Below are 16,194 nucleotides of genomic sequence, written 5' to 3'. Positions count from 1 at the left end.
TCTGCTGTGTAGTAAATAAGACAGCACTTACTGTGAGCCTCCCCGATCTCTCTGCACCCCACGAATGGAAGAAAGCGCAGGATATTGCCCTGAAAGCTCCATTCATGCACTGTAGATATTCAACATTTAGAGGGGTTTGAGGCATCTCTAAAAGAGAAAGAGAGAGAGGATGTTTTCAATGACTGTGTGCCATAATGACAGAACGGAACAACAAAAAATGGAAAGTAACTTTGCTTCTAATTAAATGTTACTTATTTCCGACATTTACATTCCATACTGTCCGCCTCAATCATTGGGTTTATGTCGTCTATCTGCCAATTACCTGTACTGATCTGTGCCACTGCATGCACAATGATCAACGCTAGCTCCCCGACGTGATCCAGGCATGTGGACGGCACAAACAAAATTTTATTTTCTGTATCGAAATAGGAGTCTCCCAATTGCAGCATCTCTTTCAGCTGCCCAGATCTCTGGATTCTTGGAATAGTTTGAGCTATAAGAAGCAGCAGAGGATATTGGGAGCAGCTACGACATACAAGATGGAGAAGAGCAGAGCCAAAGCGGAACACAATCAACTGACGTGGGGAGAGCTGGCTCATGTCCATTGGAACAAGATTTCCTATGGTTACTGGTGCAAAGTTTCCATTGACCTCTTTCTCTGTAAAACATAAGCAAAATAAGGAGTAAAGCGTGATGTGGCTGCAGTATTACACTTGTTTATTATTGATTTCAATGTGTATACAGTGAGCTCCCCCTAGTGGTGATAGCAGTATGCCAGCATGTTATCTTTTAAATCCATGTCTGTGCATGGGATTTAGAGCTCCGTATTAGAAACATATATTTAGAAATAAGTTGCATACATTTTGGACCTATTGTTAATAGTGGACATTCACTTTAAAGTTGTTATTTGTTAACGTAGAGCATGACATTATATTTAGTCCAAACAGAGAAGAAGAGGATATGTTTGTGTTTTACACAGAAATCAAATCAAATGTCAGTATGATGTTTGGTGATGGATAAAAAGACCTTTGATGTAGAGGATATTTAATAAAATAAATAGCCTGTCCAGAGAATAGAACGAGCAAAGAATATAGAGGATTGTTCAGGATGTAGGACAAAATGGAGCGGATACGCAGCCCAGTAGAGGATCCTGATGGGCGGATGAGGAGAAATAGCCTGGGACGGGAAGAGGAAATGATGTGAGAATGCCGTACTATCCCAGAATGGGGATTTAGCGCCTTGATTTTTATATATGACTTTAGACATTAAATAATCTATACCTTGAGCTTGTTTTTTAAGGGCTTCTTTGATCTCCTCCAAAGTTTTTGTTAAAGGGCTAGCAGTTATCAGTTTCTTCAGGTTCTCCTCTCTATACAACGCCGTCATAAAGAGCAGTGGTTGTAATTGTAAACCTAAAAGAGAAAAAAAACACTGTGATATTTAGGCCCAAATAAAATCATACATCATCTTTATTATTCTATCACTGGATATCACTCACCTACAGATGAAAGCATCGGTATGTTGCCGTTCATGAGACCTTCGTATGCATTCTTATTGGCCAAGGTCTAAAATGAAGCAACGCAATATTCAGAATACGGTGACTTTCACTTAACGCAATGTTAATTTAGGAAGAGGATTTTTTTTTTGCATGACATTTTAATACGTTATTTTAGATGCAACATACATAAGACCTGCACATGGAATCCAGATTCAGCAATCAATTTAATTAATATGTTCCCACCGCTTTTTGGAGTTTTGATGACATCAGACATCATCCAATCAGTAAGATCAAACAAAGCAGTATCCAAAATCTTATTGACTGGCAGGAATATTTTACACTAGACCACTAGGAGATTATTAAAGGGGTTATCCGGAACATTCAATTTTTTTGTTTTTAATAATGGCTGCAAATATCCTGAAATAATAAATTAAAAAAAACAACCTGTAACGTTGATGCTCCGGCGGCTCTCCCGGTGATTGTTAACATGCAGGCAGCATGTGACCACTACAGCCTATCAAAGTGCTTAGCAGTGACTAATCGTATTTCTGGCATCATGCCAGGAATAGAACACATGACAGCGGAGTCCTGTGATTGGCTGAATTTGGTAGTGCCTGTGCCTGGATTTGCATCTCAGTTCCATTCTTTTGAGGACTCAGCTGTAGTGAGCACCAATGGCTTTTCAGTCAGCTGATTACCATAAATTGGACCCTCACCAATCTGATATTGAAGGCCTAACCTAAAGGCCCTTTTACAAGGGCCAATTATCGGGCAAACAAGCGTTCACAGAACGCTTGTACCCGATCATTGTCCTGTGTAATCGCTCGTTCATCGGCTGATTGTATCGTTTATGCAGCCTAAAATATTATCGTTGCCAGCAGCACTTCTCCCTGTGTAAAACAGGGAGACATGCTGCCGACACGATAGATATGTATGGGGATGAGCGTTCGTAGAAATGAGCACTTGTCCACATACATAGCTCCTTGTGAACGGGGAAAACGAGCGCCGATCAACGAGCTTTCTCGTTGATCGGCGCTCATTTACGCGGCCCACGTCGGGCCATGTAAGAGGACCCTAATGATAGACCATCAATCGTATAGTCCTGGAGAACCCCTATGAATGTGCATATGTAAAGTAACGCACTATAAAGAATGGTGATAAATATCTGACCTGGTCCTGCTCAGGGGGTCTCGCTGCTCTGGGTTCATTAAGGCCCTTTACACGGTTGTGCTGCTCCATTGCTGACATACTCTTCTTTGTTGCTAGTTCAGAGGCGACTTTCATCAATGTGAGCTTCACAACTTTCATAAGCGCAGTAGCTTCTTGCATGAAAACACCTGGAATTGTCAATTGAAAAAAAGTATTTACAAATTGCAAAAAGCGCTCGAGATATCGTACTGTCATGTAGGTTATTGTGTCGCTAACATGGCAGGAAGAAAAACGTGACAAATTTAGTATAAAAGGGAAATTATGTCAAACATCAAGTTAATCTTGAAACTCGATTTTCTCTGTTACATGGTGTTAAGGCTAGGGCTCCGCAGCAACATATGGTCATCAGTGAGTCGCAGTAAACTTGGAACTTTAATGTTTGCCTGTGGAAAAGGTCTGCATATTTTTTGTTTTTACACAGTTTCTATACAATTGGGAAGTTGTGCACAAATCGTGGTAATACCGCAACTTTACTGAGACTAATGTAAGATTCCGATGAATACCCCAGCCAAACAAGCAGCGATTCCTGCATACCAAGCAGGTACTAGGTATTCATGTGTTAATCAGATTTAAAAAGTTTATTTAGGGTACAGAACACAAGTTATATTTAGTATAAAATTAAATGCAGAATAGGATCTGTCAACAGCATCTTCCATGCTTGGTAATTTTTCAAGGTAGCAACAATTTTGTTTTCCACTGCAAAGAATAAAACTGAAATATAAGTGAAACAACTCTAATATAATGAGGCTGGATTATAAATTGACTATATATTAAATAAAAGGTAGAGCATTTTCTCTTGGTCGTGAGCTGGAGGCAAATATTTATATCTATATACCAAATTGCTAAGTTACAGGAAAGACTGAAAGCACAGACTCGATGACACAGACCTAAGCTAGAAACATATGGTCTCACATCTTAGGCTTTGTATAGACCAAGTGATTTTGACTTCAGCTAGACATTCTGTATGTTCACACAATTATCAGAATGATGATTTGACCTCTTTACTTACTTGCAGAAACAGTAGCCTAGCTGTAGGGGATGCATAGGGGCCCTATTCCAATGGGGATCAAAGAGCCAGATGGGAAAAAAGAGGCACTTGTACAGATACAATGTAATGATTTATTCTAGACAGCCACATATCTCATTAAAATAATGAACACATGAATTTCCTATAATGCACAGATCCTAAAGTGATTCTACTGTAAAGTCATTTTTATAAAACGGTAAGTGGTGAACTTTGAGACATTCATGAAGGATATTTTTCCGGGACGGGAATATAAAAACATAATGGGTTTTCATTCAGATCACCATTCGCATTCAAATTGTAACGATAATGATGAACTGACATGAAAAAATGCAATGCCAGTGACATAATGCTCATACATGTACACAGGGCAATCCATGTCATGACATTGTCGGTTGAATGCCACATAATCCAAGCCTTAATTATAGGTGTAATCTTACAAAGGCCACCGCTAAAGGTAAACCCAAAGCAGATTTTTATACTAATCTGGTTTCCAGGTCATGAACAATGATATGAGAGCCTCACCTGGGGACGGGTCAGTATTAGACCCGTGGTTCATGCTCAGGGATGAGCTCTGACTCTGCTGAGAAGTCATTATGGCTCTTGTACTTTCCTCTTCACCTTCCAGAGGAATTTTCCTCCACTCAACACATTTATTTGTTGCCAGATCAAGAGTCTGTAACATTTCCTGGAACGGATAAAGAATTCCAATGTTAACAACATTTTGGGATACAAAATATACGAGGTGCGTCCTAAAAGCAATGAGAATCATTTTTTACGCTCCCTACGAGGGCTGCGTGAGGAAAGTGGGGACGGAGGTTGTTGCGGGGATATCTCAAGTATACGGCCGAACCCTCCTAAGTTGAGCCTGAGCCTTTCGAAGCGTCGGTACGTAACAAAAGCGCACCCTTGTTTTCCCTCTGGTCACGAACGAAAACGCAGAGGAGCATCGAGCAGCGTTACGTAATCAAATTTTGCGTGAAGCTTGGAAAAAACAGCTACAGAAACATCAGATGCTGAAGACAGCGTATGGGGAAGCTGCTTTGTCGTCAACCCAAGTTTTTAAATGGCACAAGGCCTTCAAGGATGGAAGGGAAGTCGTTGAGGATGAACAGCGCTCAGGGCGACCTTCAGGGTCAAGAACTGATAAAAATGTGGCCGTTATCATGGCTGCTCTGGATCTGGACGAACGTTTTGCGAGTGAGCCCTGACATTGCCAAAACGTGGATCCTCTACCATGACAATGCGTCGAGTCACACATCATTGGCTGTGAGGGAGTTTTCGGCACAACATTCCTCACCCACCCTAAAGCCCTGACTTTTAATCCCCAAAACCAAAACTCGCCTGAAAGGACACCATTTTGGTAATGTTGAAAACGTCCAGTCAGCCACGAGGAGGGCTCTGAACAGCCTCTCACATGAAGACTTCCAGCACTGCTATGAAGACTGGCGGTGTCACAGGAACCGTTGTCTTCAGTGCCAGGGAACCTACTTTAAAGCTGATCGAGCCTAATTGTATGTTTTGGGAATAAAAGGATTTTTTTTTAAATCATTCTCATTACTTTTGGGACGCACCTCGTATCAATACAGTTCACTAAAAACGGCTGATGAATCCTTTCCAAGAGACAAGTCTATGTGTACGTATATAAGGTAACCAAAGTGAGAGGAGCTAGGAAGGGTGGAGGACAAAACAAACTACATGTATGACCGAGGTAAAGGCATGAACAAAACCTAAGGCTGACCTTGAGCACTTGTATTCTGTGTATAAAGGCCTTGTAGAAGGAGAGAGTTTCGTTCCTATGTCTTCCCAGCTGCGACGTTAGGTGGAGATTTTGATCTTCAAGTTTGTCAAACAAAGTCCGTACATTGAAATCTTCCAAGACGCGTATAGACTTCCTTTGATCTGAAACATACATTTAATATGTGCATGATGGTTCTGTGGCCACCACAAAAATGTAATGTATGGGGAGAACATTTGGTTATAGAGCAGAGTTTTTCATATTAGCTCCCAAATCAAGGATTTACTTTTGAGAGTCTCTAAAGTGTCTTATATAAATTATAAACTGGAGACGCTTATAAATAGGGGGTCCCATAGGAACGGCACACTGACCAGCCAGAGAGGCTGAACAACACTGACACAAACAACAGATCCAGTTGTACCTAATCCATAGGATATTTCTTTCTTCCCTGTATCTAATATCTCTCCAGAGCCGTGACAGCCGACAGCTTCATAAAACTGGAGACTGAACGAGAGATAAAAAGACAAAACAGCCAGATATCAGACATGATCATAGAGGTAACATCCACAAAGTAGGATAAAATTATTTATGGCACAAAGATGTTCAATTTAAGAAAATTACATCTCATAACAGATATTTGCATTCACAGTACTAAGTAAAATCTATATAGGACACCAAATGCGTACTAGGTATGAGAAGGTTACAAGGTATACTTTATATATGGTCATGTGTGGTATACAGCATATCTGTAGGCCACATGGTATAATGAATGTATGGAGGTCACTTGTGGTATATTACTCGCATAAAAGTTACATGATGTATAATGTATATGATGTCGACATGTGTGTTATACTGCATATATGAGGGTCACATAGCATAATGTATATGTCATGAGTGGTATACGACATATATAAAGTCTACGTGGTATAAGGTCGTCATAGGTGGTATAATGCATATATAAGGGTTACATAATAGACTGTATATAATGTGGTAGTGTATGGTATAAAACATACGGTATATAAACGTTACATGATATACTATATATAAGGTAGTGTATGGTATAACACATATGTAAGGCTTACATGATATATATATATATAGTAAATGATATCGTGTTGTAAAACATATCAACTTAGTAATCTTCAGCACAACCTGTCTCTTGTAAGCACATATTCTGGCGGGACATAGGGTTCTCCAAGACTCCTCCATCTGGGCTTCCAGTTTTTTAGGGGACTGGGAACGTAGAGTGAGGGTCGAAGTACCAAGGTCAGGACGAGCAGAGTTACCATTACTATGAAGAGCAGCAGCAGAATGCCTAAATCACATAGAAGAAAGCAGCATTATTAATAGGGAGGAGGTTCAGACCCAATAATGTATCAAAAATTGCAGTAATAGAACAAAATACTAAAACACTTCTCCTAATGACTGTACTATATGCAAGTGATGAATCGCACAATGACTTACCTAGGATAGCCGCCCAGTTTGGTGCTAGGTTCAGTCTGTGCTGTGTGACTATACCCTGCTTGACCAGCTGATAAGGAGAAGACGGCTGGATACGAGAGGCTGCTGGGTCACAATACACATTATTCTCTTTCACAGTCACAAAAAGGGATCGATCCCTAACTCCGTTGTCCACGAACACATATGTACCAGGATCTGTGAACACATGGGCAAATCTACAACACAAGTATCACACAATCAGTGCTCGATGTCAGGGATTAAACACGATAAACTGCAGTCAGGCAGTGGTTACCTGGAAACATTAATATGGGTCTCTCTGATGAGATGATCAAGTCTTCTGAAAGCCCCAAAATCCCAGTGCGGGTTTGTGTTAAACAAGTGGTCTTTCTGATATAATGGATAATGACTGGACATCCGCTCTAGAATACATGATAGTAAGTCATATATGTTATGTTTCTGCTTTACAGACAGATATGAAAATATATAAATAGAGAGAGAGATAAATGTTTTATTATTGTGTGATTCCAAAACATTTCATCCAGAGCTGCGCTCACTATTCTGCTGATGGAATTACTGTGTACATACATTACATTACTTATCCTGTACTGATCCGGAGTTATATCCTGTATTATACTCCAGAGCTGCACTCACTATTTTGTCACTGTGTACATACATTACATTACTGATCCTGTACTGATCCGGAGTTATATTCTGTATTATACTCCAGAGCTGCACTCACTATTCTGCCAGTGGAGTCAATGTGTACATACATTACATTACTTATCTTGTACTGATCCTGAGTTACATCTTGTATTATACTCCAGAGCTGCACTCACTATTCTGCCGGTGGAGTCAATGTGTACATACATTACATTACTTATCCTGAGTTACATCCTGTATTATACTCCAGAGCTGCACTCACTATTCTGCTGGTGGAGTCACTGTGTTCATACATTACATTACTTATCCTGTACTGATCCGGAGTTATATCCTGTATTATACTCCAGAGCTGCACTCACTATTTTGTCACTGTGTACATACATTACATTACTGATCCTGTACTGATCCGGAGTTATATTCTGTATTATACTCCAGAGCTGCACTCACTATTCTGCCAGTGGAGTCAATGTGTACATACATTACATTACTTATCTTGTACTGATCCTGAGTTACATCTTGTATTATACTCCAGAGCTGCACTCACTATTCTGCCGGTGGAGTCAATGTGTACATACATTATATTATTTATCCTGTACTGATCCTGAGTTACATCTTGTATTATACTCCAGAGCTGCACTCTCTATTCTGCTGGTTGAGTCACTGTGTACATACATTATATTACTTATCCTGTACTGATCCTGAGTTACATCTTGTATTATACTCTAGAGCTGCACTCACTATTCTGCTGGTTGAGTCACTGTGTACATACATTATATTACTTATCCTGTACTGATCCTGAGTTACATCCTGTATTATACTCCAGAGCTGCACTCACTATTCTGCTGGTGGAGTCACTGTGTACATACATTACATTACTTATTCTGTACTGATCCGGAGTTACATCCTGTATTATACTCCAGAGCTGCACTCACTATTCTGCTGGTGGAGTCACTGTGTACATACATTATATTACTTATCCTGTACTGATCCTGAGTTACATCTTGTATTATACTCCAGAGCTGCACTCACTATTCTGCTGTTGTAGACACAAGAAGGTAGAAAAACCTCAGCACACACGTTATCCAGGTATCAAAAAGAGGTGTCTTTATTTCACCATAAAAAGCCATGTTTCGACCCCAGTGAGGGTCTTTTTCATGTGCTGCGGATCTCTTTCTTTCTATTCTACTGTTGTAGTCACTGTTTACATTTACTTTGAAAATTGCGACTTCTGACCTTTTTACACTGCCCTCATCCCTTTTCTGGAAAGGGGCATGGCATTGGGAAAAGGGTGGGGCAACACCAACCCAACAAATTTACTTTATTCTGCTCCTAGCTGGTGTAGATTTCACTCTATGGGACATAGCAATGTACGGGCTCATGCTGGCCTTTGTACCTTGCTCCCCTCCAGATCAGACAACTCCCCCATTGGACAGTTAAATAAAAATAATAATAATACAATTATGGTCACCTGATTATAACTTACAATTAAAGCAAAATCTGTGTGTGATTTGGTCACATTACTCACCGTTGGGTGAGATACTCAGTTGAAATAGAACAACGTCGCCCTCTTTGAGGCACAGAATGGGACTGGGTATTCGGGGAAAAGATACAGGGTCTGTTGATGTGAGGATCTGATCTCCAGCTCGTGCTTTTCTGGGTGTTGGTACTGACCATGAGTCTCCTAAGATAATGTTGAATTCATCATTTTCAGATATAGTGCTGCCAAAAGCAAATTGCAAACCAAGATTTTAAGATTTCATTTATAAATGACAATCGTCTTCTGACCTGTCAGAAACGCCTCGATGACTTGTGCGCTGGAAAGAAGAACACCAAATACACCGCTAGGACTGAATAATACAAGGTGGACTTGCTCACTGCTCCACACATGGTGATCAGGACCCAGAACATTCATCACCTCCTGAGATAGAAACGTGAAACTCTAGTAGTAACTCCACTAATGATAGTAAGAATAATACAAGGTTAATACATGACCTAGACTTCGGGATTTGCCCAAAATACCACTAGTGTTGTCCCTTATCGGCATACTCTTAAATTAAAGGGTCACCCTCTGAAGAACTGCAAAGGTGAGAATGGTGAGCCATGTGATAAATTGTTTTGTGTTGCAAATATTGTCCATGGGCATCGCCACACATTTTATATTGTCTGGTAGCGAAGTAGATGCTATCAATTGCAATATCTCTCAGTAATAACCTAGTAAGAGACCCCTGTAAGGATCGGTATGTGTCGTTATACATTGATACTTTGTTGCCCCTTTATTGGTGCTGCAGATTTAGGTCATGTTCACACGTTCAGAATTGTGAGGATTTTGGCGCGGATTTTGCTGACATTCTGCTGGCAATGCACGTTGTCAAAAATATTTGTAATTATCTTTATATGTGTGAACATATATTGCTTTTGTGAAAGTGATTAGAATGGGTTTCAAAGATAACATTTTGCATGGACTCCATCTTGTATGGTAGGCATTCATTTTGGATCATTGGAATCTATCTTTTGACCTGAAGGAGCCATCTTGAGGTTAATAAGTAAAAAGTAAATATCAGCAGATGTCCTGAAGCAATTCTATGTTGTGTTCTTGAATTGAATGTTTTATTACTCTTTTAACCCCTTCCCGCTCCTTGACGTACTATTACGTCATGGCAGCTGTATCGTTCGCGCTCCATGACGTAATAGTACGTCACGGGAGTAACGGCCGTTTCGGCCGTCCTCCCGACACATACAGGAGCTGTGACGCTGCTGTCTTGTTCAGCAGCTGTCACAGCTCCTACAGCGGGGACCGATCGCTGTGTCCCCGCTGATTAACCCCTTAAAAGCCGCGTTCTATAGAGATCGCGGCTTTTTAGGGGTTAAGCTGCCATCGCCGGCCTGCTACGCGATAGCGGCCGGCGATGGTGACTATGGCAACCGGACACCAAACAATGGCGTCCGGCGATGCCATAGACGGAAGCCTAGTGGGTCCTGACAACGTCAGGACCCACTATGCTTGCTGTCAGTGAGTAGCTGACAGTTCTAATACACTGCACTACGCATGTAGTGCAGTGTATTAGAATAGCGATCAGGGCCTCCTGCCCTCATGTCCCCTAGTGGGACAAAGTAATAAAGTAAAAAAAAAGTTAAAAAAAGTTGTGTAAAAATAAGAAAATAAAAGATTTAAAAGTATTAAAAGTAAAAATCCCCCTTTTTCCCTTATCAGTCCTTTATTATTAATAAAAATATATAAACAAACAAATAAACTATACATAATTGGTATCGCCGCGTCCGTAACGGCCTGAACTACAAAATTATTTCATTATTTATCCCGCACGGTGAACGCCGTAAAAAAAATAAATAATAAACCGAACCACAATCACAATTCTTTGGTCACTTCACCTCCCAAAAAATGGAATAAAAAGAGATCAAAAAGTCGCATGTACCTAAAAATGGTACTGATCGAAACTACAGTTCGTTACGCAAAAAATAAGTCCTCGCACGGCTTTATTGATTGAAAAATAAAAACTTTATGGCTCTTAGAATAAGGTAACACAAAAAGTGAATGATTGTTTACAAAACTTATTTTATTGTGCAAACGCCATAAGACATAAAAAAAAACTATAAACATCTGGTATCGCCGTAATCGTATCGCCCCGCAGAATAAAGTGAATATGTCATTTATAGCGCACGGTGAACGCTGTAAAAAAAAACGAAAAAAAAAACAATCGTACAATTGCTGTTTTTTAGTCACCACGCCACCTAAAAATAGAATAAAAACTGATCAAAAAGCCGCATGCACCCCAAGAAAACTACAATGGATTCCTCAAGGGGTCTAGTTTCCAAATTGGGGTCACTTTTGGGGGGTTCCCAATGTTTTGGCACCACAAGACCTCTTCAAACCGGACATGGTGCCTAATAAAAAAGATGCTTCAAAATCCACTAGGTGCTCCTTTGCTTCGGAGGCCGATGCTTCAGCCCATTACCGCACGAGGGCCACATGTGGGATATTTCTCAAAACTGCAGAATCTGGGCAATAAGTATTAAGTTGCGTTTCTCTGATAAATCCTTTTGTGTTATAAAAAAAATGGTATAAAGAGGATTTTCTTACCAAAAAAAAAATGTAAATTTCACCTCTACTTTGCTCTAAATTCCTGTGAAACACCTAAAGGGTTCATAAACTTTCTAAATGCTGTTGTGGATACTTTGAGGGGTCTAGTTTCTAAAATGGGGTGTTTGATAGGGGTTTCTAATATATGGGCCCCTCAAAGCAACTTCAGAACTGAACTGGAACCTAAAAAAATAAATAAATGAGGCAATACTTCGCTTCTTACATTATACTGATAATGAGCCGTGCCCACCCCGAGATGACCCCAGTTTTGACCGTTTGTATAAACGGAGACCCCTATTAGACCGTTCCAGTGCCCGGTTTTCCCAAGCATACACCCCTGAGAAGTGTATTTCTATTGATGAGTCCCTGGTACATTTTAAAGGGAGGGTTCAATTCCGCGAGTACCTGCCGGGTAAGAGGGCAAGGTATGGCGTGAAGATGTATAAGCTGTGAGAGTGCATCAGGGTATACCTACAGGTTTAGGATATATGAAGGAAAGGCCACCCCCAAACCAGACTGCATCCTGGACTACAATAGGTACATGGGAGGGATGGACTTGTAAGATCAAGCCCTGAAGCCCTACAGTGCCATGCGGTGTGGTATAAGAAGCTGGCCGGGCACATCATACAGATGGCATTGTACAATGCGTACATGCTACGTCGATGTGCAGGCCAGACGGGAACTTTCCTGGAATTTCAAGAGGTGATTATCAAGAACCTAATCTTTAGGGACCAAGAAGGGGGGGGCACCCAGTACTTCTGGAAGCGAGCCCACACGCATCGTACCAGGGCAACACTTTCCAGGAGAAGTTCCCCAAACTGGCAAGAAGGGAAAAAGTCAAAAGAGGTGCAAAGTCTGCTATAAGAGGGGGTAAGGGAGGACACAATATATCAATGTGACACGTGTCCCGAATAACCAGAGCTCTGTATGAAAGTGTTTTAAAATTTATCATACATCCCTTGGTTTATAATTTACCCCAATTTTACTTACCCTGATGCACTCCACACAGCTTATCCCCCCTCGTCTTTCCCCTCTGATCCCTGCTGTGTGTCCAGGCAGCTGATAACAGCCACATGTAGGGTATTGCCATACCCGGGAGAACCCACATTACAGTTTATGGGGTGTAGGTCTCCGGTCAAAATGCTCACTACACATGTAGATGAATGCCTTAAGGGTGTAGTTTTTAAAACGGGGTCACTTCTTGGGGGTTTCAACTGTTCTGGTACCTCAGGGGCTTCTGCATACATGACTTCGCACTAGAAAATCCCCAGTAGGCCAAATGGTGGTCCTTTCCTTCTGAGCCCTCCCATGGGCCCAAATGGCAGTTTATCACAACAAATGGGGTATTGCGGCCCTCAAAACAAATTGCGCAACAGAATGGGGTATTTTGTTTCTTGTGAAAATAAGAAATTTTCAGCCAAAACTACATATTATTTGAAAAAAATAATTTTGTTTTCATTCCCAGCCCAATTCAAATAAGTTCTGTGAAAAAACTATGGGGTCAAAATGGTCACAACACCCATAAATGAAGTCCTTGAGGGGTGTAGTTTCCAAAATGGGGTCATTTGTGGTTGGTTTCTATTGCTTTGATACCTCTGGGGCTCTGCAAATGCGACATGGCACCCGAAAACCAATCCAGCAAAATCTGGACTCCAAAGAACACACAGCGCTCCTTTCCTTCTGAGCCCTCCCATTGGCCCAAACGGCAGTTTATCACCACAAATGGGGTATTGCCGCACTCAGGACAAATTGGGCAACAGAATGGAGTATTTTATTTCTTGTGAAAATAAGAATTTTTGAGCTAAAATGACATATTATTGGAAAAAATATATATTTTTTTAATTCCCAGCCCAATTCAAATTAGTTCTGTGAAGAAACTATGGAGTCTAAATGGTCACATTACCCATAAATGAATTCCTTGAGGGGTGTAGTTTCCAAAATGGGGTCACTTCTGGTGGGTTTCCATTGCTTTGATACCTCTGGGGCTCTGCAAATGCGACATGGCACCCGAAAACCAAACCAGCAAAATCTGTACTCCAAAGAACACACAGCGCTCCTTCCCTTCTGAGGCCTCCCATGGGCCCAAACGGCAGTTTATTGCCACAAATGGGGTATTGATGCACTCAGGAGAAATTGGGCAACAAAATTGAGTATTTTGTTCCCTGTGAAAATAAGAAATTTTGGTAAAAAATTACATCTTATTGGAAAAAATGTCATTTTTTTAATGTCACAGCCCAATTGAAATAGATGCTGTGAAAAAACTGTGTGGTCAAAATGCTAACAACAACCATAAATGAATTCCTTGAGGGGTGTAGTTTCCAAAATGGGGTCACTTTTGGTGGGTTTCCATTGCTTTGATACCTCTGAGGCTCTGCAAATGCGACATGGCACCCGAAAACCAATCCAACAAAATCTGGACTCCAACAAACATATAGCGCTCCTTTCCTTCTGAGCCCTCCCATGGGCCCAAACGGCAGTTTATCACAACAAATGGGGTATTGCCACACTAAGGACAAATTGGGCAACAAAATGGGGTATTTTGTTCCTTGTGAAAATAAGAAATTTTGATCACAAATGACATTTTATTGGAAAAAATGACATTTTTTTCATTTCAGAGCCCAATTCAAATACGTGCTGTGAAAAAACTGTGCGGTCAAAATGGTAACAACAACCCTAAATGAATTCCTTGAGGGGTGTAGTTTCCAAAATTGGGTCACTATTGGGGGATTCCTACTGTTTTGACACCTCAACACCTCTTCAAACCTGGCATGCTGCCTAAAATATATTCTAATAAAAAAGGGGCCTCAAAATGCACTAGGTGCTTCTTTGCTTCTAGGGCTTGTGTTTTAGTCCACGAGCGCAGTAGGGCCACATGTGGGACATTTCTAAAAACTGCAGAATCTGGAGAATACATATTTAGTAGTGTTTCTCTGGTAAAACCTTCTGTGTTACAGAAAAAAAAATGAATAAAATTGAAATTCAGCAAGAAAAATGAAATTTGCAAATTTCACCTCCACTTTGCTTTAATTCCTGTGAAATGCCTGAAGGGTTAAAAAACTTTCTAACTGCTGTTTTGAATACTTTGAGGGGTCTAGTTTTTAAAATGGGGTGTTTTATCAGGGTTTCTAATACATAGGCCCCACAAAGCCACTTCAGAACTCAAGAGGTACCTTAAAAAAAAGGCTTTTGAAATTTTCTTAAAAATATGAGAAATTGCTGTTTATGTTCTAAGCCTTGTAACGTCCAAGAAAAATAAAAAAATGTTCAAAAAACGATGCCAATCTAAAGTAGACATATGGGAAATGTGAACTAGTAACTATTTTGGGTGGTATAACCGTCTGTTTTACAAGCAGATGCATTTAAATTCAGAAAAATGCAATTTTTTCAAAATTTTCTCTACATTTTGCAATTTTTCACCAATAAACACTGAATATATCGACCAAATTTTACCACGAACATGAAGCCCAATGTGTCACGAGAAAACAATCTCAGAATCGCTTGGGTAGGTTTAAGCATTCCGACGTTATTACCACATAAAGTGAAATATGTCAGATTTGAAAAATGGGCTCTGAGCCTTAAGGCCAAAACTAGGCTGCGTCCTTAAGGGGTTAAGGAGCAGATCAAATAGCCTTGGCCGAATGGACAATGGCTGTTTACCATAAGTCAGCCTTGGATTCAGGCCTCTGTTTAATTAATTTAAACTTCTCTGCAGTCTCCATTCTCTAGTGAGATAAGAAGTAGAGACAAATTAACTTGTGTCTCTGAAATGTGTGTCTTCCCATGGGACAAGGTTCAGGCCACCTGGGGCTTGGAGGGTGAAGAATTATTATAATGCATTGATATAATTCTTATTGGCTGAAACCAAAGCCTACACCTTTCCTGTCATTATACCATATGTGGAGTTTTGGGATATTACCATATATAGAATGTTTATGTTTGCAAGTATGAAGTTACCACCTACTCTCATTTTCCTATAAATAAAGATGGATCCGCCCCCTGTGGGCAGAGATCATTTGAACACTGAAGCTGCGTGTCATGGTCTCTCTCCGGCCGGTTTCTCTCAGATCCACCTTTGAGAGAGCATTCACTAATTTGGAGCTCATAGACAAATGCAGATAATGTCCAACGTTAACGGACATACTAAATTCTGCAGCGACATTACTTGGGGGCTCTTGTCCGGGATTCTCAACACAGATCGAAGGCGACAATCGAAGGTGGATGACGGCTAAGATAACGGAGAACTGCACACAAAACCGGTGAGTAAGAAATGTTATTCTTACTGTGCACTTCTCTCTTGTTTTAGCTGCCGTCCAGGTATTGTCTCTTGACTATTTGGGAACTATGAACACCATTTGTCTATGAGTTGTATGTATGAATTATAGGAATAGGTGTGTGAGTAGAAATGAATCTGTGAGTGTATCTGTGAGCGGCTGAGATAAGGGAGCGTTTGTTTTCTGATCCCAAAACATACAGAAAAAAAACCAAATACAGAGAAAACACTAAACGGC

The 16,194-nt window shown here is 40.5% G+C and overlaps 1 protein-coding gene across 5 annotated transcripts in view; it reads right to left on the bottom strand.

Moving 5' to 3' along the window:
• The window catches only part of LOC142661742 (uncharacterized), a 191,053-nt gene that overhangs the window by 8,802 nt on the left and 166,057 nt on the right, over window positions 1-16,194 (bottom strand). For 4 of the 5 annotated variants that reach the window (XM_075839264.1, XM_075839262.1, XM_075839263.1 and 1 more), the window contains 13 exons: window positions 9,376-9,508; window positions 9,116-9,271; window positions 7,223-7,349; window positions 6,934-7,145; window positions 6,622-6,784; window positions 5,891-5,973; window positions 5,473-5,633; window positions 4,257-4,419; window positions 2,669-2,835; window positions 1,499-1,565; window positions 1,281-1,412; window positions 323-658; window positions 32-147 (listed from right to left, as the gene is read on the bottom strand). In XM_075839264.1, the coding sequence (XP_075695379.1) occupies window positions 32-147; window positions 323-658; window positions 1,281-1,412; window positions 1,499-1,565; window positions 2,669-2,835; window positions 4,257-4,419; window positions 5,473-5,633; window positions 5,891-5,973; window positions 6,622-6,784; window positions 6,934-7,145; window positions 7,223-7,349; window positions 9,116-9,271; window positions 9,376-9,508 (2,016 nt within the window). Of the gene's footprint in view, window positions 1-31; window positions 148-322; window positions 659-1,040; window positions 1,177-1,280; window positions 1,413-1,498; window positions 1,566-2,668; window positions 2,836-4,256; window positions 4,420-5,472; window positions 5,634-5,890; window positions 5,974-6,621; window positions 6,785-6,933; window positions 7,146-7,222; window positions 7,350-9,115; window positions 9,272-9,375; window positions 9,509-16,194 lie in introns of those variants that run through there. The other variant, XM_075839265.1, reaches the window with a different exon arrangement.

This window comes from Rhinoderma darwinii, chromosome 10, assembly GCF_050947455.1.
Source record: "Rhinoderma darwinii isolate aRhiDar2 chromosome 10, aRhiDar2.hap1, whole genome shotgun sequence".
Taxonomy (NCBI): domain Eukaryota; kingdom Metazoa; phylum Chordata; class Amphibia; order Anura; family Rhinodermatidae; genus Rhinoderma; species Rhinoderma darwinii.
The sequence above is the reverse complement of the archived record's forward strand: the minus strand, read 5'-3'. Positions and strand labels throughout refer to the sequence as shown.